This window comes from Aspergillus fischeri, genomic scaffold (genome assembly GCF_000149645.3).
Source record: "Aspergillus fischeri NRRL 181 1099437636264 genomic scaffold, whole genome shotgun sequence".
NCBI lineage: Eukaryota > Fungi > Ascomycota > Eurotiomycetes > Eurotiales > Aspergillaceae > Aspergillus > Aspergillus fischeri.
In genome coordinates this window covers 3,031,476-3,056,396 of record NW_001509762.1, presented here as the reverse complement: position 1 = coordinate 3,056,396, position 24,921 = coordinate 3,031,476, and the positions used below count along the sequence as shown (strand labels likewise).

The following is a 24,921-nucleotide window of genomic DNA, read 5'->3' as shown; positions in this document are numbered from 1 at the left end:
TTAGGTCTTATTGTTGCGGCGCAGCGGCGGCGGCGGAAATCCTAAGGTGCGTGCGGGCGCGAATAGCGGAGACCAACCACAGACAGCTTCGTTGGCTGCATCATCACGGGGTGGCTAATCTGAGCTAGTCTGACATTCTTCTATCTTTTAAATCGTCCACTCTCCGCCATAACCGTTTTATACTCGGTTACACACACACACACTATTATCTGGGCAGCATGGATACAGACGTCAGTCCGAATACTGAAGCGATGTTTCGGCCGGTCAAGAGAAGGAAGTTCTTGCGACGCCGGGAGTTCGAGCCTGAGGATTCACAAGAAGAAGCGCACGTCGCAAATGCGAACAGCATTCATGATAACGATTCATCCGCATCTCACCCTCCTTCGCAGTCAAACGATACAGTTTCGTCGACAGATCTTGCCCGTTTACGACGTATTCAGCGAGCTCGCAAAGGTGGCATTGAATTCTCCAACACCTCTCGACAGAGGACGGATAAAACAGGCAATCAAGCTGCGGTGACGACAGTAACAGCTGAAGATCTCGAGAATGAGAAGATACGAGCTATGTGCGATCGGTTTACTGCATACACCGGCCAAACAGTCGATGTTGACAAGCATATGTACGATTCCGCATATTCTTTTACCGTTTGCTGCCTGTGATAGAGACTAACAAGATAAGGATGGCTTATATAGAGACCGAAATGGCTAAACGACACAGACAGCAGATGCCCGCCAATACTACTGACTCGAACATTTCTACAACCAGCCAGGCAAGCTCCGATGGTCTTTCGACAACTGTGGCTTTGCAGCGCGAGCCAGCATCTCTGGGTAAACTGCACGAGATTGATCTTGGGCAAGAAGCAAAACTACAGAACATCGCTCGGACAGAAGCTGCGACGAGAAGACTTGTCGGAGATGATCGTGATGTATCGCCAGCCAACGAAGACTCTACTTCCAGTATCGCTGCGTCAGGGAAGGATGGCAGGCCGTGGCGCAATCGGAAACGGCGAAACAGCGAGGATATCGAGAGGGACAGGCTGGTGGAAGAGGTCCTGCGTGAAAGCAAATGTATGTCTTATGTACTCGAACTTCAAAGTCTCTGCGGGTTGGCGGCCCGTTGCTAATGTGCTCATTCATTTTAGTGGATGTTTATGACGAACCTGAAGAGGAAGCCCTGCTAGACGATCAGGCGGCTGATGACAGGGTGGCGGAGCAATTTCGAAGAGAGTTCCTCGATGCCATTCAGTCCCGTCGCCGCGTGACACGAACGAAGAATACAAAGGCTGCAGCGAAGCCCGAGGTCCCAAGAGGTCCTAAATTGGGCGGTAGCCGGAGTGCAAGAGCTGCTATGCGTGAGAGACAAGAGAAATCAGCCGGTCGAAAGTGATATTTTTCGTTATTGCTGTCCTTTGGTAGGAACGTAACACTTCCCATTCTCTGTGCAATCATACAATGCATGGGAATATCGAAGACTCTACATGGGAAGTGCCTCGTGTTATCTGTGGTCCCAAGGTGGACCACTTACCATAGCCAGGAGACGGCCGAATGTCATATTCCGCGACATGCTTTTTATCTTTTCCATGGGCTGAGATGAGGTAGTTGCATTCGTCGGCCTGCAAAATCTGCGTTTGTCGTGGAGAAGTGATTGATGGAATGGGAAGCTCACTTGCAATACTTCTCTACTTAGTACCAAGTCTTCACACCGTCGACAATTCACATGTTTCGCTGATCCAGCCCAACATTCCTTGTGCTTCAGCCACCAGGACCACTCAGACGGGGTCAACAATCAACCGTCAAGTCTCAAATTGAGTGAAGTGGGGTGCTTCATAATTTACTTTCTTTGTTCTTTTCCGTTTCCTTCTCTCACTTCGGCCCCCTATAGGGCGTCGAATTTAATCGGTTCTTTCCACCAGCAGACTAGCGTCAATGTTGACATATACTTATGCACGGCCAGTGGCGGAGAAAGGTCGTATCGCTCTATAAGAGAAGCTATCTATGGTTTAGCATAATATTTGTGAATCGAGCACGAGAAATCATTCCAGGGGAGTACTGGGCTCGTATAGTGCCAACTACGTCACTTCCGTTCATTACTCAACTGGAAGGGCAACACCCTGATTTATAGGATGAACAGTGCGCATAGGAAGCAAGACGCGGACGGACTGGGAAGACATAAGAGCAGGTAGAAGGCACATCTGGTATTGTCAATTGTCAAAGGAGGCGAAGGACATTGATTGTGAGTTATGCCTATGTTCGATTTGCCAATGGATAGTTACAGGATAAAAGATGAGAGGACTTGAAAGATCCCGTAAGTGTCCACTCTTATTAAAAGCTGAGGTACTCCATTTCTCTGCCGCAATCTCAATGACCCATGGCCTTGGGGAGGTCTTACATAGGGGCATATCTGTCTCATACTTAGTAGAGTCATATATATAATCATCTCCCGCCTGGTTCGCAGGTCGCAACCACCAGACCATAAATCTAAAGGTAGAAGAACTTTGATTTCAGCTCTCTGAGGTGGGTTTTGGTTTCTGGACGAATCTGCGCATCATGACACGTGCTGCTCGACTTTATATAGGTCATGCAGATTCTTACCTGATTTGGATTGGAGTCCGAAGAATTGACTACCGCTGTGGTGAAATTCTGGGATTTTTGGGGTTTCTAGAGGGGAAATTGACCATTGATTCTTCGTCTGGTAAAGAGTGATCCTCATTGTGCCACGGGTAAGGACGAAGTCCTAAAGTAGGTAGTACTGCAGTATGTACGGTAATTTGCATAGCAGCGGCGCTACTGCTGTCCTATGGTCTAGGTATGACACTACGTACTCAGTCGCCTGTGGCGTGGCGGACTTGCAGTGGAGTGGTTTAGCCCAGAAAAAAAATTATCGGTTACGGAGTAGACGACTATTTTTGCAACTATCAGTACAGAATAGTGATGCTTGCCTTGGATACCGAACGGTACCTGACTCTTAAGCAAGGTTAATAAGCCTAGTAGGACCATCATATCGTCCATCGATTGACAGCAGCTAAGTTACATAAGTACCTACCTACCTGATGATGACAATCCATGGTTACCTATTTAACCTTAGCAGAGGGGAATCCCGTCCCTTGGTCCAGTACCGTTATTATTGATTATGAGGTAGCACCTTACTCCGTACTGATCCTGGGATTAAAATAGCAGTCAGACGCCTGTAAATATCCAACTCTGTACCTGCCTAGACTAGAGTCTAGACTAAGAAGAATAGCTCCAAGTGGCGTCATTCAGGAATAACGACCCACATCAAAAGAAGACATTAAACCAATGAACAGTGACTGTACAACGCACTATGAAACACTCAGGGGCAGAGTGTCAGAGCCTCGAACCAGCCGATGACCTCCCTGGTATCTTACAGGCCCATATCTGCGTCCTCCCACAGCAAATAAAACCCACCCAAGCCAATAAATAGCAGATACGGTAACACTTATACCCTCTAACTGGCCACACTGATACGTCGTAGCTGTAGACGCCCAATGGAAAGATGGAATACTATTCTGTCTGTCAATCAATGGTAGGTGGAAAGATCTGGTCCTTATGGGTCGTATGGGTAGATAATTTTGGCAGTGAATACTCTCCAAGTGGTAATAATGAATATAATTAGACTACCTACGAAGAGTACCAGTTTAGTATTGTTCTGGAATAACCCATAGGCTTGAACGGAGTACTCCGTACTGCTCTGTACATCCCGTCCCCAAGTCTAATCTTTTCTCTCTCTGGTGGCCCATGAAGCTGTCTAGCCCCATCTCGAAGCTTTGCTAATAGAGCTCTTGTTCTCCTGTCTTGGACACTTCACTCTCTTTCTTTACTTGCCTGTTCTTGTTGGACATTCGTTCTGCATGCCAACCTTTAGGCAGTAGTCGTGTTATTGCTCAGCGACAATCAATAATCAGAAACTCTCTCCCACTCATACCCGACACCCACACAAATACACTCTCGCTTTTGAATTTTCTTTCTTTCCTCCGTGTCTCCTGAGTATTGTCGTCTCCTATTGCCCATTGACCTGTCCTTCTCTCTCTCGTATTTCGTTTCGCATTTCTCGACTTCTGCCGAGTCCACTTTTCTCTCTTTGTTTGTCCCAACTGGCCTTGAGGAACAAAGAGAGAAAGAGTGATTCCAAGCGTAGAGTGCGGGAGAACTCACTGCTTGTCAGAGGGGCATGGGGACTTTCTAATCTTCTAAAGGAATCACCAACTTACATGTCGCTCCTTGGTGAACTCTCTTTCTGCATTCGTCAGTGACATTCATTGCCGGCACCATTTAGCACAGCACTTGTGTGTATTGAGATAAACCATTCGAGACAGGTTGACCCTGTTGTATGCTCTGAATTTCGACCGACTAGCGCAGTTGCAGCTCAATCGTTTCGGCATTAGCAGAGCTATACGTCCTTTCTCTTTTACCTCCAGTCCCGCGCGGATCGGACTAATACCCATCGATCGTTTTGGTTGCAAAAGATCATCCGTCTCGAAGCGTTGAACCCACGTCACATTGATGTTCTTATAGCCCATTTGAACGACTGGAGACTCACGACTATCAAATCTCGAAGATGCGGATCCTCTACTTTCCACTGCTCGCATCGAGCTTCTTGGTCGCTCGGACTCTCGCAACAGACACCATCAGTACTAACGAGGTATCGACTTGTTTAACCAGCTCCGACGTTGAAGTCAGGGAGCTATCAGTAACCTACACTCGTTCCACGAGAGAGGTCGTTTTCAAAATTGACGGGACAAGCAAGAGAGTACAAAATGTTACTGCATCATTGACAGTGACTGCATATGGCAACCAAGTCTATTCGAAGGATTTCGATCCTTGCAGCTCCGAGAACTACGTCGCGCAACTCTGTCCTGGTACGTATCATCCTTCTGCGGAGGCCATTAATCAGTATCCACTAATATATGCACAGTCCCCGCAGGCACATTTAAAGCCAATGGAACGCAACAGATCCCGGAAGAGTACGCCAGCCAGATCCCTTCAATTGCCTTCCAGATCCCCGATCTGGACGGTCTCGCCAAAATTGAACTGAAGTCCAAGGACGATGGGACGGAGGTTGCTTGTATTCAGTCTGGGCTGTCCAACGGCAAGACCATGCAAGTTCACAGTGTCACCTATGCCGCGGCAGGCGTGGCAGGCGCTGCACTGGCTTTGAGCGGACTGTCTGCCCTGGGCACGGCTGGCCACCCGGGAGCGGCTTCGTCTAGTCCCAGTTTCGGCGACGTGATGGGTTGGTTTCATAGCATGGCTACCAATGGCATGCTCAGTGTCAGCTATCCGCCCATCTATCGCAGCTTCACCAAGAACTTCGCCTTCAGTACCGGCTTGATTCCGTGGGGTGACATGCAAACGGCCATCGACAACTTCAGAGCAGCCACCGGTGGCAATCTCACTCAAAATAGCTATGAGTTTCTTCGCAATGCTACTTTGACGTACTCGGACGGTGCCTCGGCGAATACAACCTCGAAAGTCAAGCGCGGACTGAATCTGATAGTGGGCGCTGTCGATCTGGCAACCAGGGATCTCTCAGGTTCTTTCAGTAGCGACACCACGTCGAGCAATTCGACTGAGGGCGATGAGAGTGCCTTCCACAAGGCCGTTTCTGGCATCGAGGCCTACGCGGAGCAACTCACGATTCCCCAAGCGAACACATTCATGACAGTCCTGTTGATTTTTGCCATCGTCGTCGCCGCCATCGCTGTGGGTATCCTGCTTCTAAAAGTCATCCTTGAACTATGGGCTCTCTACGGATCGTTCCCGGACAAGCTCAAAGACTTCCGCAAAGATTATTGGGGTCTTCTGGCTAGAACAATTACCAACTTGATCCTCATCTTGTACGGCATGTGGGTGCTGTATTGCATCTATCAACTGACTACCGGGGACTCGTGGGCTGCAAAGGTGCTTGCAGCCGTCACGCTTGCCGTCTTCACCGGTGTGCTATTGTTTTTCGGACTCCGTATTATGCATCTGGCCCGAAAATACAAAAAGACCGAAGGTGATACGTCGGCACTGTACGAGGACAGAGAGACCTGGCGCAAGTACAGCCTCTTTTACGACAGTTACAAAAAAGACTACTGGTGGCTTTTCGTCCCCGCCATTGTCTACATGTTCGCCAAAGGCTGTGTCATTGCCGGGGCGAATGGCCATGGTCTTGTTCAGTCTGCAGGTCAGCTGATAGTCGAAGCTCTTATGCTGGGTCTCCTGCTGTGGAATCGCCCATATGTTGCCAAGTCCTCCCAGTGGATCAATATAACGATTCAAGTCGTTCGTGTCTTGTCGGTTGTTTGTGTCCTGGTATTTGTTGAGGAGCTTGGCCTTTCGCAGACGACCAAGACCGTAACCGGTATCGTCCTCATCGCAGTGCAGTCTGGCCTTACCGGCATTCTGGCGATTCTCATTGCTGTCAATGCCATCATCATATGTGTCCGTGAGAACCCTCATGCTAAGCGGCAAAGAGAAGCTGGTAAGTTCATCGTACGCAATTCGTTTACTCTCGACGGATAGCTGACGTGTCGTTAGAAAAACTCAACCGTGATATGGACGATCTTACTCCTCTGGACGCTCGAGAATCCCTTCTCATGGATAACCCGCCTCGGAAAGACTATGCAGAGATGAGCAAGTTCAATTTCACCGGCCCTTACGAACCCTATAGGGATCATCAAGTTCCGCAGCCACAACACGGCCGGATGGGCAGCACAGATCGTCTGGTAGAGCCTGCCTACCATCTGGATGATCAACATGGCCGAAGCTTGAGCCGTGAAAGTCATCGAAGCAGGGACAGCCGTGGCTCCCCTGAGCGACACCATGCCACTACCCCGGGTTATGGCTTTGCTTACTAGATTTCCAAATCTGATCGGATTTATGATACCACATTGTTTGAATATTTGTTCATATTACCTCATGTTACTTTGACTTCCCTTCAAAGCCTTCTGTTGGAGCATAGACAGCACATTTTTCCAGAATTTCTTTCTGCCCTTCTCCTTGCTTCTTCGCCATGAATCTTAGCGCATTTGGAGCATATGGACGGTAACAATGCAACCATCTTCTGCCATTCTTGCTGCCTATCCATACCTATCCTTCGCCTGTGCCAATCATTTGTCTCATCATAGCCAGCCCGCAGTATTGCCTTAATTATCATTCTTGCTTCTTGTGATTTATTTTTGGCTATACTTTTTGTCTAGAGGCAGCGATCTGGAAGATCAAAAGTTGTATGTCTCGAATAGAAACACATCCCCTGGTATGTGCCTTTATGTATATATCCACCCTATTTATTGTATGTTCCAGAGTCCCTCACATTGCAGTTATCGAGATACGGCGAGACCAGCGTACAAAAGCATATAGCGCAGTTTGGGCTCAATGGCCTTTTAGAATACATCTGAAGTAGAAACGGAGACCAATCATGAACACTGACTGTAATGCCTCTAAATAACATGCAGAAACACCGTCCTCTCGTTTTGTCCCTTTTGCAATCACCCTTGTTTGCTATGAGGTCGAAAAGCAGACGATGACTGGGATTCCGCGGGAAAGGCTGTCACTAAATCGACCAGAGACTCGTGTTCTCCGTCGGGAGAGATGAAGAGCACGAAATCAAAACAGATTTTCACTCTGCGGTACGCCGATCGGAGGAGAAACCGAGCAAATATCCTTGATCGGATCAAACCTGCGTTTAGGCGAACACAGGAAAATACAAAACAAACGGAAAAAGAAGCAGATATCAGAGATGAAACAAAAAAGAAGGCGAGAGGGCAAGTAAGAATCGACAATGATCCCGAGCTCCAATCCTATCCACGAGAGTAAGGATGGAAACCCCGATGGCCTCCGCGACCTCCGCCACGATAGTTCGCACCGGGCTTTCCAGCATTTTTAGGGCCAGTTGGGGCGTTGGCAGGCGCGGCGCTCGGAGTCGGCTGTGGTGTTGTTCCTGAAGCTTGAAGTTAGCTATATGTAACAATACAAACGTTCGTTGATGGGAGTAATGCATGTAACGAGACAAAAGAATACGTACCGCGTCCAATGCTGCCTGCTCGGCTCATGCCTTGAGGACCAGTGGGGATATTGGGCTGGGGGACCTCATCGTACATGCCCTCCCACGATGTCGGACCGCCCTGTTGGTATGGCGAGAATGCCCGGGACTCCATGACCCGGCGTTGTTGCTGCTGCTGCTCGTATTTCTGTTGCTCGAATGCGAGCTGCTCTTGAGCATTATAGCCTGGTCCGCCCCGAGCGCCCTGGTAGTTTGCGCCCATGTTCATGTTCCCAGCGTTGTTGCCCATCTGGCCCTGCATAGCTCCCATGTTGTTTCCTTGAACCTGGTTTTGCATCTGTTGCATCATTGCAGGGTTCATCATGTTCTGCATCTGCGGGGTCGGGCTTTGCGAGGGAGGGCTCAAGCTGCCCTGCTGCTGCGGTTGCTGTTGCTGGTTGTTGGCCATCTGCATCTGCTGCATTTTCTGCATCTGTTGCATCTGCTGCATCATGGCTGGGTTCATTGCTCCCATCCCCATGGCTCCCATTCCTTGCCCCTGAGCGGCGGCGACCGCCATCTGCTGCTGCATCAAGGCGAAGTATTGCTGCATACGTTGCCAATACTGTGCCATCATCTGTGGTGTCAAACCTGCAGGCATACCCGCCTGCCCTTGCATTCCCTGTTGCTGCTGAGACCCATCGACGCCACCATGACCTCCATCGCGGAAATCTCTGCCGCGACGGTTCCTGCGATCTTCCTCGTCGCGTAAATTGCCTCTTGGCTGAGCCTTCTTGACTTCGATCGGCTTCCCACATATGGCCAAAGGACGGGACAGAGCAGCCTCGACAGCAGCTTCACTGTCGAACGTCACAAACCCGAACCCGCGAGGACGTCCGGTGTCTTTGTCGATCATCAGGGTAGCATCAATAACACGGCCGAATTGCGTAAAGAACTCCTTGAACTCCTGCTCCGTTGCCTCTTGGCTCACACCACCAACAAAAATCTTACTCGTCTTCTCCTGTTCGTCACGGGGAATTGCACGCTTAGGGTCAATCTGCCAGTGCGTTAGCATACGGCCGATCCGCTTTGATCACTTTTGGTGCATGCGACAGAATAGACAGAATATGCGTCTTACAATTTTCCCATCCAGGTAGTGCTCTTTGACCATCACTGTGTTGACAGTCTTTGGATCCTTGAAGGTCAAGAAGCCGAAGCCCCTAGAGCGACCAGTAGCGCTGTCCCGCATGACAGTACACTCTTGGACCTCACCAAACTGGGAGAAGTAGTCCTTCAGAGACTCTATTCGTTATGTCAGACTGCTGTAAGAGACTTGAGTAAGCTGCAATGATATTAAGACTCCACGTACGGTCTGTTGTCTCCCAGTTCAAACCACCAATGAACATCTTCCTAATCAACCAGATCGTCAGTAAATGCATCCATCTAACCCGAAACAAAGCACTGTCAAAGCCGATGAATTCAAATAAACAAATGAGCGCGAGAAACGAAGACCCAGTAAAACAAATCAGGACAGGATCCCAGAACAATCGTGATCAAGGACTCGTTTGATGGTAGGCCGACTGGCATTGTTATTGTCTGCAAACGCAGTGCACGGTGCTGCTATCCTTGATATTCTAACGCAGATACCGTAGCGCTCCCTTGAGCACCAGTAGCTATGTGATTGAATATATGCAGGAATCCGAAAATGAGTAGCAACAGCAAGCGGGTTGCATTGTACTGGTGTCGTCCGGTAACGCGAACAAGTGCGCAGGCTTGTCTCACAGCCAGCTCGGGAATGGTTCATGACATGCATACATTGACTGTGACAGTCGTTGGACAGAACTGCTCAGGGTGAAAAGCAGGCATCTCTAGTCATCGACATCCACTGGTTTACGGATAATCCAGCGGGAGTAGAGCAAAAGGAATATGCTCCAAGGCCGAGTGGCATGAGTCGTGATGGTGATAGAACGACCACGGATTGAAGCGCGAGAGGCGGAATATAGACAACTGAATCTCTTCTTTTTTCTGTCTGACCAATGACCCTCCGACTGTCTGTCTAATAGGGTCGAAGCTAGGTAGTAAAACTGTTCGATAGTGATCCACCAGACAGCCAAGGCCTCTATTCCTTGCTCTGCTCTATCAAGATATATCGACAAGAAGCTATCTGATAGCGTCTGTACTAGTAGTCGCTCGCAACAAGGTCTCGTAGTGTGTGTGTGATATCTTTCTCACTGTAAACTTCATGTCGATGTTGACTCGACCATACATATCTCCCTCGAGCCTGGTCTCGGAGATAACCATGAACTCATCAGACCGCCCTTTATAGCTAAATCTGACGCAACCGAATGATATCTTTGTCTCTGCCCAGAGACGACTGGTTGCTTCGTCCCCTTCCGACAGATGAGAACCGCCAAGTTTGAGGCTAATCCGATAAAGTTCAGAGAATTGTCATCGTTCGTCTCTCTCACCACGCCGACACAGTTTGATAAGCGTCTCCTACCCCACAGGATCGCCTGATCCAACCCATTGAATGGAAAAGTATCTTGCGCAGCGACTAGTACTAGTGCGTGACAGCCTAGTGCGACGCGAGTCGTTGTGAGAGCGAATGCACCCAGAACGGCCGGGCAACTGCGAGCCCTGAATGTGCTCACTGTGCTCACTCACTTGCTCCAGTAGACGATACGTCTGGTCTTCGACGCAATGGTGTAGAACAATAGAGGGGAAAATAAAGGGGGAAAATCCAAGATTGTACAACGTGAAATACAGAGAACTAACTTACCCATCTTCCTTGATTCCGGTGCCCTGAGGCTCTTGTTCGGTCGTGGGAGCGGCAGTAACATTGGTGGTATGATTCGTATCATACATGCCCGAGCCATTTCTTTGATGTCCTTCATACGAATACGCGTAGGAATCCGCGGTATGACCGTCTTCTGGCTCTGACTTGAAATTCTCTGCAGTCTGTGTCGCAGGGGAAGTCGTTGCTTGGGCAGGCGCGGGCGACACTGTGGAGTCGGAAATCTTGGGAGCTGAAGACGTCTGGTTCGTATTCTCATCCGCGTCATACCTAGGAAGAAGGGAGTCAGAAAACGCCTCGAAAATCATGTGCGAACAAGAGTCTTACAGATCAGCAAAGAGATCTTCCTCTACATCCCCTGGCTCAGCCATATTGAATGTATGTTACAAAATGAGAAGAAAGCCTCGGAAAGAGAAAAGCTAACAAGCTGTCTGTTTGAGAATATATTTGCGTGAGTATGGAAGCAAAGATTTTGTTAGTGAAGCTGATCTGAGTGTCTCGAGACGTAAGTCAAATGAATACGAGCTGGGACTAGATAAAGTGCGACGAATAGTCGTTACGTTTGATAATGAATGAGAAGGGAAGGAAAAGAAAAAATAAGGAAGAAGGGGAAATCAGTCGATAGCGAAGTGGAAGGGAAGATATTGGAGAGCGGTTGAGTTGGTTGACAGTGATGATGAAGGAGGGAAGAGAGGAAGAGGTCAAGAGGGAGGAGACAGAGACAAGCGACCGCTAAAGCTCGCGTCAGCATTAGTGGTAGTAGTATCCTGTACGAAACTCTCTCCCTCTTACAACTGCCGGAGACCAATATATACATCTCTCTTCTCTAATAATACCATAATGGCCTTTTGAATAATAATAATCGTCATCAAACCAGTCTGCGCCCACAATTGCCATTGAATTCGGTGAACACAGTCGACTATTCCAGCACCCCAGAGCATTGCCGCATCAACTGTTCCCTTTTCCCCCACACTTTCTCCCGACGCCGTACAAACTGCTTCCGATGACATTTTGGATCCCCATTCATCGAATCAATTCCTCTTCCCAGACAGTTCATGACGATGGCTGCTAGGAAGGGTCAGCAGCAGGTATGCAATGTCTCTCAGCACAGTCGTTATTGTCGCCCGAGGCTGATCGAGAACTGATTGTAAACAGGAGATGGTCCAGGTTGGTTCGTACCTCAATAGTTCTCCATGTCTCATAATTCCGAATTCAGTGGCTGATATATCTCCTCGTTTGCCTCATGCAGATCGTTCCGAGTACGTTCCCAGACTCATTTCTTAACAGAGGTTACCTCCATCACGTTGAGCATTAATATGTGCTCTTTCACTTGTTTCCTGTAGTTTTTGCGCAATTGCTGACCTTCCTCGAAGACGGGCTGGCTCTCCCTTCTGGAAAGGCAGATCAGTGTCTCAACCTCAAGGACCTTCATCTACCCCAACCACGATCGTTGGCGCTTCATACTCTCACGCGAATATCTTAAAGTTTGTCATCTCTAGTCTGGTCTGTCCTCAGCCTATGAACTGACCAAGAGCGATCTTTGCAGAGGCATACCACAGCAGCAAGCGCGACCTCGTACACCTCCAAAGTCGTCATCTACCCAATCGCAGCATGTCTCCCCATCTTCTCATCGATCAGGGACATGGGTCACGTCTCCCCGTACCTCATACTCTGGCCTTGTGAATCGAGGAGTCGACTTATGGTACCCCGACTCGGCAGATGGGGCGAGTGACAATACTGACGAGGGTGATGAGGAGGATATTGTTTACGACGATGATGAGGACGAATTTGGTCTTCCCAGCATTGCGAGTATGCGGAAAAAACAGACCAAAAATGCCATGAAATCTCAGCTCAAAACATCTGATTTGGGTAGCGCTGTGCGTGCCAACAGTTCAACGTTGGGAGTCAACTTGGCGAACAGTAGACAACGTGCAAACAGTTCGGATATCGCCGAGGAGCGCGGAGTGTCTATGTATCCAACGACGAGAAAGAGTGAGGGTAAAATCCTACGGCCCCAATACAAAGACATCCTAAGAGGTACTTAGCCCCCCTAGAAGCAACTTTCGATCAGATGCTGATTGTCGCTGCTTTAGATCCTGCGAACGCTTTAAATCTGATTGATCATGCACCGCCGCCGAAGAATGGGTCGCCAAAGGAGGTGGAAATATACTCGAGCAGAATCTCAAGAATCAACAAATTCAAACGTCTACTTCAGACTAGCACCGTTTCCTTATCAGAGTTGAGAAATCTGGCATGGTCTGGCATCCCTGCGGAAGTTCGCGCCATGACTTGGCAAATCCTGCTCGGCTATCTTCCGACGAACAGTGAACGGCGGGTTTCTACACTAGAGAGAAAGCGCAAGGAATATCTCGACGGAGTCCGACAGGCTTTCGAACGCAGCACTACCCCGTCTCCCGGCAATCCACCAGCTTCCTCCACAGGTCGCGGCAGAGGCCTGGATGAAGCGATATGGCATCAAATTAGTATTGACGTTCCTCGCACCAGCCCTCATATTCAACTCTACGGCTATGAAGCTACACAACGCTCCTTGGAGCGAATCCTCTATGTCTGGGCCATCCGACATCCTGCCAGCGGTTATGTACAAGGAATCAATGACCTTGTCACTCCATTTTGGCAGGTTTTTCTCGGCATGTACATGACGGATCTCAATGTGGAAGAAGACATGGATCCAGGCCAATTGCCGCGGAGTGTGCTCGATGCTGTGGAGGCGGATTCATTCTGGTGCCTCACGAAACTTCTTGATGGAATTCAGGATAATTATATATATGCTCAACCGGGGATTCACAGGCAAGTGAGAGCTTTGCGCGACCTGACCATGCGTATCGATTCTACGCTCGCCAAACATCTTGAAAACGAAGGAGTCGAATTCATGCAATTCAGTTTCCGATGGATGAACTGCTTGCTGATGCGGGAGATGAGTGTCCAGAACACCATACGGATGTGGGACACCTACATGGTATGTTCGATAGCCCGAGCGGCGCTCATAGCATCGGAATCATATTAACTCATTGTCAGGCTGAGGAGCAGGGCTTCTCGCGCTTCCACGTATATGTTTGCGCAGCGTTTCTCGTCAAGTGGTCAGACCAGTTGATCAAAATGGACTTTCAGGTAGGTTCTGATATCACTCACATCTAGAATTCCGTCGAGATCTAATTGTGCGCAGGAAATCATGATGTTCTTACAGGCACTTCCAACAAGGGACTGGACTGAAAAGGACATTGAACTCCTACTCAGTGAAGCCTTTATCTGGCAGAGTTTGTTCCAGGACTCCCGTGCGCATCTACGCCCTGCTGGCGATCGATCTCCTGAGAACGGCCTGCAATGACAGCATATATCATTCAATTCCGCCGTCAACCATGCCTCGAATAGAATGCCCCTCCGTCGCTGGAAACACGCCTTACCCCTCATCCTCGCCGAGATCGGGGCTCACCTGCAGCGGACAAGTCCCTTCCGGTGTTCGCATCCCAGACGAGACTCACCCACTTGGCTGTCTTATTCCCAGGTCTATCTGCAGGGCCGCATATAGTCGTCTCGCCGCTTGCCATCCTCTCAAAGCATCAACAACCCTATCCAACATATCTCACCTTCGACAAAGCTCATTTGGTGGAGCGTTTCTATGAGAGCACCGGTCAACTATCTGGAAATATCTAATAAGTTTTCACACTTACTATAACGATCCCACAGTTTGAGCCTTGCCTCACGCTGCGCGTCTTTGATAAATCCGCATCTTATTGCCAGCTGATCGTTGGCTTAATTCTCCGGAGAGCCTTTCTTTTCGTGCTAGTAGCATCACTTACGTCCATGCATAACCTTGGACAGCATTTGCTCAGCGATGTGATTTTTACGGGACCCCGTTTTAGCCCAGAGAAGTGACTTCTTAAGAGCCAGGCGCGTCTCCGAATTGGCCTGCGATGGAGTTTAGTATGTCGTTCGACTAGATTGCATCCAGACATTGGGTTGAACTTGCTGAAATAGCAAAAGGGCTTCACAGAAAGACCTAGAGCACAATTAAAGGCACAGAGCCCAGTCCTGATGCGGATTTGAACAGTTCGATATAGAAACCGCTTCTGCATTGTAAATAGTTCCACACGCATTCGAAAACAGACGGGATGAAGCATATAAGGGCTCACTTCTCCAATGCTGACGATTACATTCAAGACATCGATTCGGAACCTAGTACATAACTTCTGAGCGTGATTTAGGAGTCATGATCCAAATCCCTTATAATATTTCAATTTTTTTTCTATGTCTCATTCTGTCCCTCCTTGTTGTTCGTATGCCTGTGCTTCTGCTGCTGATCTTGGCAGTGAATACCTCAAAATGCGGAGATCCTGATAAGATAAGCGGGACGGAGATACTTTGTTGCTGGCATCGCCACCCGAAGCTCTGCGTCTTCAAATCACAATTTACATCGCCCTTCTGTTTGTTTCATCTCTTAGCTACTTTATCGTTGAGCTTCGGTTGAGATGGCCTCAGGTCGGAAGGATTTCCTGAACCAGCCTGCGCCCGAAAATTATGTCGCGGGTTTAGGTAGAGGTGCGACCGGCTTCACCACCCGTTCTGACCTAGGACCTGCGCGTGAGGGTCCTACACCTGAACAGATTCAGGCCGCTCTTGCAAAGAGAGCGCAACTTCTCGGAGCAGCTCCCCCAACCGCATATGGCGCGGGACGCGAAAAGGGTGGACGAGAAGAGAAAGAGGAAGAAGAGGAGGATGAACGTTTCCAAGATCCGGACAATGAGGTTGGGCTTTTTGCCTACGGGCAATTTGATCAAGAAGATGACGAGGCGGACCGAATTTACAAAGAAGTAGACGAGAAGATGGATAAGCGCCGGAAAGCAAGAAGGTTAGTACATGCCTCCCATTCCTGTATCTTGGAGATGCGTTGTTCATCGGGTTACCCCCCGTTGTTTTGGACAGACGACCGACTTGATTCCTTCGCCACCTATAGGGAAGCTCGAGAACGTCAAGAACGTGAAGAATATGAACGCAAAAATCCGAAAATCCAACAACAGTTCGCCGACCTGAAGCGCTCACTAGCCTCTGTTTCAGAAGAGCAATGGGCCAATCTTCCGGAAGTCGGAGACCTCACGGGGAAGAATCGAAGAGCTAAGCAGAACCTACGACAGCGCTTCTATGCGGTACCAGACAGCGTTATTGCCAGTGCAAGGGACTCCACTCAGTTCGAAACCACCATAGCCGACGACGGTACCCAGACGGATGTACGTGGAGGCGAGGCGGACGGCACGATGACGAACTTTGCGGATATTAGTGCTGCCCGTGATAAGGTGCTTAAGGTCAGGCTTGATCAAGCCGCCCGGGGTTCCACTGCTGATTCCTCCTCCGGGAGTGCGACCAACATCGACCCGAAAGGATATCTCACAAGTCTGACGCAGTCGGAGTTGAAAGCGGGCGAAGTCGAGATTGGCGACATCAAGCGAGTGCGTGTCTTATTGGAATCTGTAACCAAAACGAATCCTAAGCACGCTCCTGGATGGATTGCACTTGCGCGATTGGAAGAACTTGCTGGAAGAATTGTGGCCGCCAGGAACATCATTGCCAAGGGTTGCGAACTCTGCCCGAAGAGCGAGGATGCGTGGCTCGAAAATATTCGTTTGAACGAAGGCCACAATGCCAAGGTTATTGCAGCCAATGCGATCAAGAATAATGATCGTTCCACAAGACTTTGGATTGAGGCCATGAGACTGGAGTCCGACACTCGCGCGAAAAAGAATGTGCTTAGGCAAGCTATTCTCCACGTGCCCCAGTCTGTTACCATCTGGAAAGAAGCCGTGAACCTGGAAGAAGATCCCGCCGATGCACGTCTTTTACTGGCGAAGGCAGTCGAAATGATCCCTTTGTCTGTTGAGTTATGGCTTGCTCTTGCCCGTCTAGAAACTCCTGAAAATGCACAAAAGGTTCTGAATGCTGCTCGCAAGGCCGTCCCTACGAGTCATGAAGTTTGGATCGCGGCTGCACGATTACAGGAGCAAATGGGCACTTTCGATAAGGTCAATGTGATGAAGAGGGCAGTCCAAGCGCTGGCAAGGGAAAATGCCATGCTCAAGAGAGAGGAATGGATTGCGGAAGCTGAGAAGTGCGAGGAAGAGGGAGCCATCCTCACGTGTGGCGCAATCATCCGCGAAACTCTCGGATGGGGGCTTGATGAAGACGATGACCGCAAGGATATCTGGATGGACGATGCGAAGGGCAGTATCGCCAGGGGCAAATACGAGACTGCAAGAGCAATTTATGCTTATGCATTGCGTGTCTTTGTCAACCGTCGATCTATTTGGCTCGCAGCTGCCGACCTGGAGCGTAACCATGGCTCCAAAGAGGCGCTCTGGCAAGTCCTTGAGAAGGCAGTGGAGGCATGCCCTCAAAGCGAAGAGCTGTGGCTCCAGCTTGCGAAGGAGAAGTGGCAAGCTGGCGAGATCGACGACGCTCGACGGGTGCTCGGGCGGGCTTTCAATCAGAATCCGAACAATGAGGACATCTGGCTCGCCGCTGTCAAATTGGAAGCGGACGCGGACCAGACAGATCAAGCTAGGGAACTCCTCGCAACGGCCCGACGGGAAGCTGGCACTGACCGTGTTTGGATCAAGAGTGTCGCCTTTGAACGGCAACTGGGCAACATTGACGAGGCGCTTGATCTGGTGAATCAGGGGTTGCAGCTGTATCCCAAGGCCGATAAACTTTGGATGATGAAGGGGCAAATCTACGAATACCAGAACAAATATCCACAAGCCAGAGAGGCCTACAGTACTGGTACCAGAGCTTGTCCCAAGTCAGTGCCGCTTTGGCTCTTGGCCTCCAGACTTGAAGAGAAGTCCGGTGCCGTAGTCAAGGCTCGTTCAGTTCTCGATAGGGCACGCCTTGCCGTCCCAAAGAGCGCTGAGTTATGGACAGAGAGTGTCCGTGTGGAACGGCGTGCAAATAATATCGGACAGGCCAAGGTCTTGATGGCCAAGGCTCTGCAGGAAGTTCCGACCTCCGGTTTACTATGGAGCGAGAGTATCTGGCATCTCGAACCTCGGGCGCAACGGAAGGCCCGTAGTTTGGAGGCGATCAAGAAAGTGGATAACGATCCGATCCTGTTCATCACGGTAGCTCGTATATTTTGGGGTGAGCGTCGACTGGAAAAAGCCATGACGTGGTTCGAGAAAGCCATCGTCTCGGACAGCGATCACGGCGACGGCTGGGCTTGGTACTACAAATTCCTGCTGCAGCATGGTACAGAGGTTCGTTCATCTTCGTCCGTTTCTGATTTATTGCAATCATGTCTTGCGACTAACGTGACTCCTCGTACAGGAAAAAAGAGCGGACGTTGTGGCCAAGTGCGTCTCAACTGAGCCCAAACATGGTGAGGTTTGGCAGTCTGTGGCCAAGGATCCAGCCAACGCACGCAAGTCGACAGAAGAGATTCTCAAGATGGTTGCAGACCGTCTCACACAGTAAATTAAATGTACACTATCAGGTTTTATATTCGCATTATTCAGCCGAGACATTGATGCTATCACGGATTTGGCGTTGTGGAGAATAGCAAGCTCGAATAACTGATGAGAATGCTTTCTAGAAGCAGAAATGATAGACATCTACACATTAATCTTATAAAGCAATGACAGCATTACATCTGATGAGCGATACAGTTAACCAGTGCGATGTGCTACTGCGATGTAAGGCCACCCATTATCAATAGATAGATCAATGTGAAAACTATCACAAGAGTAATTCTAGTAATATACAGCAAGGTGAAGAGGAAGTCGCCTCAGAGAACGACATACAGAGCAATTCCCACTTAGGAAAGCTTCATATCTTCTCATCACAAAGGGCCAAGATGGAATTTGACGCCCGACATACCCTGATCTGAAAAGAGAGAGGCGGGGGAACGAAAACGAAAAAAGACAAAGCTAAAGAGAACAGTAAATTAACCGAGTCCTGGGTATCAAACGCGACTCGCAGCACATCCAAGCACTGTCATTTCCATCTCTTCTTCACCATCGACGCATAACATCCCTTCAGAATAAGCTGCCAAGGCTGTGCGAACCTTGATATGTCTTTCGACGTCGCTTTAAAAGCAGAAGCCTAGGAAGCAAAACTCCACCATTAAACAAACACAGGGACAACAAGAGAAAAGGCGGAAAGAAATAGTACAACAGACATCTCAGTTCGAACTCCATGCCAAATGCAAACTCATGATGTCCAACCAATGACAACAGTCCTTCGTGACTCCAAAGACACCTTAACAGCTGCCACCTGTCCAGACCGGCATGCTGCAGTCCTTAGGCAGTAGTAGAAACATGCTAAGCACATGCAACTAAGAAAGAATAAATGAAGTGAAAAGTGAGGAGGAAGGGGAAGGAGAACAAAGGGAAGGGGGAGCTGGTTGACCGATGAGGCCATTAGAGGCCATCATAGATGTAACAGCCAGGGAGACCGACTGTAAGTCAACAAATGAATGCTCATGAGGCCAGAGAAAGACACTCATCTAGTAACGAACCCAACTGAGCCCGATCTACCGCGGTGGCTCCTTCCCAGTCCAACAAATCTGCATCGTCCTCCACTTCCATTTCATCTGTGAACTGGATCGGTCTTGTGTCATTATCAGCTGTGTCGGCAACTTCATCGATTTGTTCTTGTTTGTCGGTCTCCAATTCATCCTCGAAATAACCTCCCATAATATGATCGACAATAAGAGGCATATGACTGAGCACTCCTCCTCCAATTTCGAGCGCTAGTCGAAGATCGCGAACCCCGAGAGGCTTCCGATTCCTAGCCTCCCTGGCCTCAACGGGCAGAAGCCCAGTCGCGCTGTCTTTAACAATCTCGCCGCGAGTATAGGCTAGTTCCTCTAGCTCAAGTTGCTGTCGATATTTGCGCATCATCATGCCATTGATCGTGCCCGACGGGCCATTGCACCTGGTACGAGAAAACACCACGGATAGTACTTCTTTAACGAAAGTCTCTGTCGCAATCGCCATAAACTCAGCACACGGGAAGCCTGCCCCGCTAACTACAGACTCCTCATAGCATATCGGTATCATTCGCGCATGTATTGATTCGGCGTCTGGAAACTCGCCTGTTTCCGATGCCAAGGGTTGCGCGTAGCGTTTCCGAATCTCTAACTCCCAATCTGGCGGACACCGACCAGTTAGTCCGGCTTGATGGAAGTAATGCTCAAGATGTGTATGAACTTACTTGTTTTATTCAAACCCCCAGCACTAGCTGGGACTTGGCTAGGGAGCTTGATCTGTTTCGCGAGACGATATTCTTCCACTTCATTGGGCACGACCTCATGAGGGTCACGCTGGTTATGACAACAAAGTCAGAGCCCGTCATAATCCACAGGATTCCTGGTGACATACCTCTGGAATAGCTTTTATTCGCCGACGGTCTCTGGGAGGTAATTGCATAACCTCTGTCTTCAACCTTGCCTCCGCGGCATCTCCAGAGGAGGGTTTCGATACGACCGACGGCTTGTCGTTCGCTGACACCCAACTCGCCACGCCATGGTCGGGGAGATCTCTTGTGAGGTTCCCTATGATCGCACATATAAAATTGTTATGAAGGTGTTCGGTCTTCTGGTCGGCGCAAATTATGTGATCAACGCGCGACGCGAGCTCATTTTGATTGAGATGTCCTGCCACAGAGTATCAATTGTCAGCTCCATGGCCAGCAAAAGAAGCGAAGTGAAGCAAGCAGGAAGCAGGCGCACATACCCAGAAGGAATAGAGTTGTAGATTCTTTGTACTCAGCCCAGTTTTCACCGATAGCGGCTTTTAGTTCCGTGTAGATAGGTTCGAGATCCAATCGCGGAACTGATATTAAAGCCTTTGTAGACTTTTGTGTCGTCGCAGGGCCAGGTGCTGCGGTCTTGGATGATGCTGTCGCAGTTGATGCAGAGTCTGTCCGACTCAGGGCTGCCGGATCGATCTGCATGATTGCAAGGCTCGCAGAGGCGCGACGGGCTGCGCGAAGCCGGAAGTGGGGAGAACTAGGCCTTCATTAATGAGAATATATGCCATTAAACTGGCCCCCGATTTGCTCTGGAGGTAGCGGATGATAAAGGATCGCACAGATGGGCGAGATCTCGATGGAAAAAGCGGCACGTTGATGACCGAGGCGATGGAAGGAGGTCGGGGGTGAATCGTGGAGGTGGACGACTTCCCCGCCAAAAGCAGAAAGATGAGGTCCCAGTCACGACAACCGACCGCAATTGCGGCCAGGCGTAGAGATCGCAGAGAGGACAATGCTACAGAGATACCTTGGTGATTCAAGAAGTAACGGGCCATTGGTGAATTACGTATAGAGCTCCAAAGAGTTTCGGTCAGGATACGCCTAGTAAACTAACTTGACTACATTCTCATTGAGCACACCGAATAATCTACCAATCTCTTCCATAATCTCCACAATCTCGGTAGATAATTGACCTGTCACCAAAACTACAATTAAGGTCAGTTGACGTCAGGTCAATTTGCAATATGCAGCTCCATAGAGCGCCCATGCGTTCATGAGTGACGGAAAGGGACCAGGCTCAACTTACTGTAGGCATAGAGCAAGGCATAATCTTCGTCTGTTGTCAGCCGAGAAGCCTTGGGGTCCTTGCGATAGTGAAATATTCGGGCAAGAAGTCGATCTCTTGCATGCTCAATGTTCGGAAGTACATCGATCAGCGGATATTCCAATTTCATAGAAGACGCCATGACTGTCAAGTGTCAGTTGGTCTAGAACACAGCAAAGTGTTAGGGATGTGCAAGAGTCTACCTGATAATAAGTGGCTGATGCGAGCAGACAAATGCTCTCTTTCCTGAGCTGTATAACTGAGCAGAGCCAGTTCACCTTCCGAAGCAGGCACATTTTTGATCATCTCTAGATTCATGGCGTGGAACGCGTCCACCATGCTCCTTGTGCGACGGAGTATATTGCTGTATGCAGCATCGGGAAACGGACCCTTTAGCTCGAACTCTGCACGAGCTGCAGCTTGAAGAGCTTCCAGACGGGACAGAAACCGCTCAATCTCCAGCTTCTCTCTTGGAGTCATAAAGCCTGTGGAACTTTCCCCTTTCGCCAGTAGGGACAACGGGTAGCGCTTCCAGATCAGGCTCATACGAAGCCATAGCAGACTCAGGCCGTCCTTAAGCTCCTTGCGCGCGCTAATAGGCCAAATGAGGCGCGTAATGACGATGCCCCAGACGCAGCCAGACAAAACCGCTGCCACTCGATGGAGCGTTATGTCGGTGATGATGGGAGAGTCGCCACCCTCGTCCTGGTCGTCTCTACCCTCTTTTTGCGTCAATGAGTACGCGTACAGTACAGAAAGATTGTAGGTGAGCATAATGAATCGACCCATCGGTCCTTTCCCCATGACAACGATTATATAAGATGTCCAAGTTGCCATGACCAGACCGAGAATGGCCAGTCCAAACACGTTCCCATCGGTCACGTACCATGCCGTAATGGCACAGATCGCTCCTAGGCATGTACCTAGGAATCGAGAATAACCAGTGGTATTGGACGCCCCGATTGTCATAGAACACACCAACATATAGGATAACAAGCCCCATTCACCTCTCCAGTGAGAATAGAAAGGCCGTGTGGATTCAAGGAAGGCCGGCAAAGCGTACAGGGCTGCTCCTGTGCCGACCTTGATCGCGAACTTTGTGTCTTCACGTCGGAATACTCCAAGCGATTTCCAGATTCGATAACTGAGGCGCTCCTTCGCGGGCGGTTTTTCCGGGCGTTTTGTTGGAGGTGTCCGTCTACCTTCCAGTCCAAAGGGACTGATAGAGGCCACAGGAGTCACGCCTTCTCCTACCGTTGGCCCAAGTAACGGTTGTTCTGTACGATCTTTCCATTAGGACCAAGTAGATAAGAAGCGCTTGTGCCAGCTTGACAGAACTTACCGGAATCGAGCGGCTTCGTGTTCTGGGTTTGGGCTGTTCTCAACCGCCATACTTTCAACCAGCTCCATGATCTCCCATTAGGTCTCTCCTCGGCTTCGAGTTGTAGTTCGTCTAAGATACGCAGCAGGTCTTTCAGCTGTTCGCCAAATTCCAGTAGTGAGAAACTGAAATGACCGCAGCTGGCAGAAACTTCCTCGAGATCCGCTTCTACCTCCGGCGTTTGGATCTGTAAAAGTTCCTTCTGCCGATAGATAACCTTCAGAGCCTTCTCTCGCGATTCTTGATAAAGTTCCAGCGCGCGATCAAGACTACCATGGAACCTACTGTTGACAGAGACTTTATAGTCAGGCGCAGGCGTAAAAGGGATCTCTTTGAAAATTTCTTTCAAGGTGAAAGCAAGGGACCGCTGTTGACCGTTAGCATAAGCTCAGCGTGGTTCAACCACAAAGAGATTGGCATACCATAGAAGGCCCTAAGTGACTGATGAACAGCGCAAACAAGTCTTCGGGTTGAAGGGTATGCTCGTCAGAAGATCCTTCGTCTCGGGCCGGATTAGGATCAGAGTGGTCTCCACTGTGTCGGTGATCATCTTCAGCTGCTGCCTCTTCCTCTCCTCCAAGTTGTTGTTCAGGCATCTCTTCAATTGATTCGAGAAGTGTACTGTGCCCGTGCGAGGAGTACTGACTTGGCGACGGCACATGGTCAGTACCATTGGGCGCATGCTTTCTATCGCGGCAAGATACTGGATCAACCAGCTTCGCTTGCTTCAAAAGTTGAAATTGCAGCGAAGCAGCACTGCGTAGTCCTCCCATATTGTGTGTGATATCTTGGACCCATCGAACTAAGTTCTTTTCTAGTCTGTATTCCTTCTCTGTCCCCGCGACGTAGTGCTCGAGCTTTGCCTCTCGGACAAGCTTATCGAGTTGGGCATATGCCTTTTTGTGGCTCTCAGCTGCGTCGAGGAACTCGGTCGTCTGGAGTTCCTCCTCAGAGCCACTCAGAAAGCTGTCCGTAATGAGGGCCAGCATGATTGCCAGAGTCTCAGTCACAATAGCGAGGTTCGAGCGTAGCTTTTTCCGCGCGGAAATGGGGAATATCGAGAATGACACGGCCATGGCAGCGGTGACGCCCATGATGACCATCTTCGAGACTTGGACGACCTTGGTGAAGGACAAATCTCCGCTTTGCACCGCACCTTCTTTCGTCAACACGGTGATCGACGCAAGCGAAGCAAGGGAACAGGCTACATTCACAAGCGGATCGCCGAATCTTTGCTTCGTCCATCCTATGAAACCCAAGCCACCTCCGCAGAACACTATAAGGACAACGGCATGGCCAACTGCGCGCATGCCCAGCGTATCCTGGAAGAACATGCTAACACACATGCTCGTTAGGGAAATGAAGGCTGCGTATAGGAAGGCCAAGAGAGCGCAAATTAGCGCCTTATACATGCTGCCTTGTGTCCGCGCTGGATGGAAATATACTGTGACAGTAGCCACCACATGCTTGCCATCTTGATGGCCCAGGAAGGCCGCAACCGCGGGAATAAAAGTAGCAAGAGACCCGAGTATGTAGGCCAAACTGCACTTTAAAACCCCTATTCCGGGCTCGGAGGTGACAAAATCACGCGTCCAGTGCCATACGTCCGAAAGTCGACTCCAAATCCGTGATAGAACGTCCTGACGGTTCGCGGAGACTTCCCCGGAGAGAAGGCCCCGTCGCTCCTCATCATCATTGCTGGTTGCAATATGTGAGCTGCGTAGATTGACAAGCCCTCTTAAGCGTTGACCAGTCTTTGGTAGAACAAACGTCGCTTGTCGAAGCTGCATGAAATACAAAAGTTAGAAATTACCGCTGTCTACATCTGGGAGCTGTGGAGGGCGATCCATGTTACCTTCGTTGGGCGCAGAAAGCGACGGGAACCTCTAGACGAGTCCCCAGACAGAGACATGTTACCACCTCATTGTCCTTTGCCTTTCGTAAGGCACACGAAAGAGCCCATTACTGTGAACTTATTCAGTATTATTGGGTATTGAGTCGCATATGTTCAACAGAAACTTTCTCGACGCTGCGGCGGACTGGACTGTTTGGGCGATCACTTTGGGGGTGTCCACTTTAGGCTTTAGGCCGGTGTGGAGCACGCGCCAGCCGCCATTACGTAGTGATACCAGTGATACGTACATAGCTACTGCCACGATTACGCGCTCAGACAAAAGAACG

The 24,921-nt window shown here is 49.6% G+C and overlaps 8 protein-coding genes across 8 annotated transcripts, besides 1 other annotated feature; 4 read left to right on the top strand and 4 right to left on the bottom strand.

Annotated features, from left to right (window-relative positions):
* Positions 1-218: 218 nt before the first annotated feature.
* Positions 219-1,386, top strand: NFIA_082890 (telomere length and silencing 1 family protein; the record flags this gene model as incomplete). Its single annotated transcript, XM_001260234.1, has 3 exons — positions 219-619; positions 679-1,067; positions 1,142-1,386. The coding sequence occupies 3 exons, from the start codon at positions 219-221 to the stop codon at positions 1,384-1,386; spliced, it is 1,035 nt and encodes a 344-aa protein (XP_001260235.1).
* Positions 1,387-4,575: 3,189 nt separating this feature from the next.
* Positions 4,576-6,859, top strand: NFIA_082880 (transient receptor potential ion channel family protein; the record flags this gene model as incomplete). The annotated part of the gene is made up of 3 exons (XM_001260233.1): positions 4,576-4,876; positions 4,933-6,483; positions 6,540-6,859. 3 exons carry the CDS (start codon positions 4,576-4,578, stop codon positions 6,857-6,859), a joined length of 2,172 nt encoding a protein of 723 aa, XP_001260234.1.
* Positions 6,860-7,801: 942 nt separating this feature from the next.
* On the bottom strand, positions 7,802-9,422 carry NFIA_082870 (RNA-binding protein; the record flags this gene model as incomplete). The annotated part of the gene is made up of 4 exons (XM_001260232.1): positions 7,802-7,941; positions 8,026-9,040; positions 9,122-9,285; positions 9,353-9,422. The coding sequence occupies 4 exons, from the start codon at positions 9,420-9,422 to the stop codon at positions 7,802-7,804; spliced, it is 1,389 nt and encodes a 462-aa protein (XP_001260233.1).
* Positions 8,454-8,495: a microsatellite.
* A 1,336-nt stretch (positions 9,423-10,758) lies between the features above and the next one.
* NFIA_082860 (uncharacterized protein) lies at positions 10,759-11,148 on the bottom strand (the record flags this gene model as incomplete). The annotated part of the gene is made up of 2 exons (XM_001260231.1): positions 10,759-11,047; positions 11,105-11,148. The coding sequence occupies 2 exons, from the start codon at positions 11,146-11,148 to the stop codon at positions 10,759-10,761; spliced, it is 333 nt and encodes a 110-aa protein (XP_001260232.1).
* A 690-nt stretch (positions 11,149-11,838) lies between these two features.
* On the top strand, positions 11,839-14,123 carry NFIA_082850 (GTPase-activating protein GYP1; the record flags this gene model as incomplete). The annotated part of the gene is made up of 5 exons (XM_001260230.1): positions 11,839-11,865; positions 12,277-12,814; positions 12,871-13,754; positions 13,814-13,906; positions 13,962-14,123. The coding sequence occupies 5 exons, from the start codon at positions 11,839-11,841 to the stop codon at positions 14,121-14,123; spliced, it is 1,704 nt and encodes a 567-aa protein (XP_001260231.1).
* Positions 14,124-15,264: 1,141 nt separating this feature from the next.
* NFIA_082840 (U4/U6-U5 snRNP complex subunit PRP6) lies at positions 15,265-18,256 on the top strand (the record flags this gene model as incomplete). The annotated part of the gene is made up of 3 exons (XM_001260229.1): positions 15,265-15,644; positions 15,750-18,039; positions 18,110-18,256. The coding sequence occupies 3 exons, from the start codon at positions 15,265-15,267 to the stop codon at positions 18,254-18,256; spliced, it is 2,817 nt and encodes a 938-aa protein (XP_001260230.1).
* A 1,004-nt stretch (positions 18,257-19,260) lies between these two features.
* On the bottom strand, positions 19,261-20,737 carry NFIA_082830 (TADA1 family protein; the record flags this gene model as incomplete). The annotated part of the gene is made up of 4 exons (XM_001260228.1): positions 19,261-19,931; positions 19,997-20,090; positions 20,164-20,438; positions 20,518-20,737. 4 exons carry the CDS (start codon positions 20,735-20,737, stop codon positions 19,261-19,263), a joined length of 1,260 nt encoding a protein of 419 aa, XP_001260229.1.
* A 399-nt stretch (positions 20,738-21,136) lies between these two features.
* On the bottom strand, positions 21,137-24,530 carry NFIA_082820 (FUSC family protein; the record flags this gene model as incomplete). The annotated part of the gene is made up of 5 exons (XM_001260227.1): positions 21,137-21,240; positions 21,342-21,503; positions 21,563-22,636; positions 22,702-23,107; positions 23,163-24,530. The coding sequence occupies 5 exons, from the start codon at positions 24,528-24,530 to the stop codon at positions 21,137-21,139; spliced, it is 3,114 nt and encodes a 1,037-aa protein (XP_001260228.1).
* Positions 24,531-24,921: the final 391 nt, after the last annotated feature.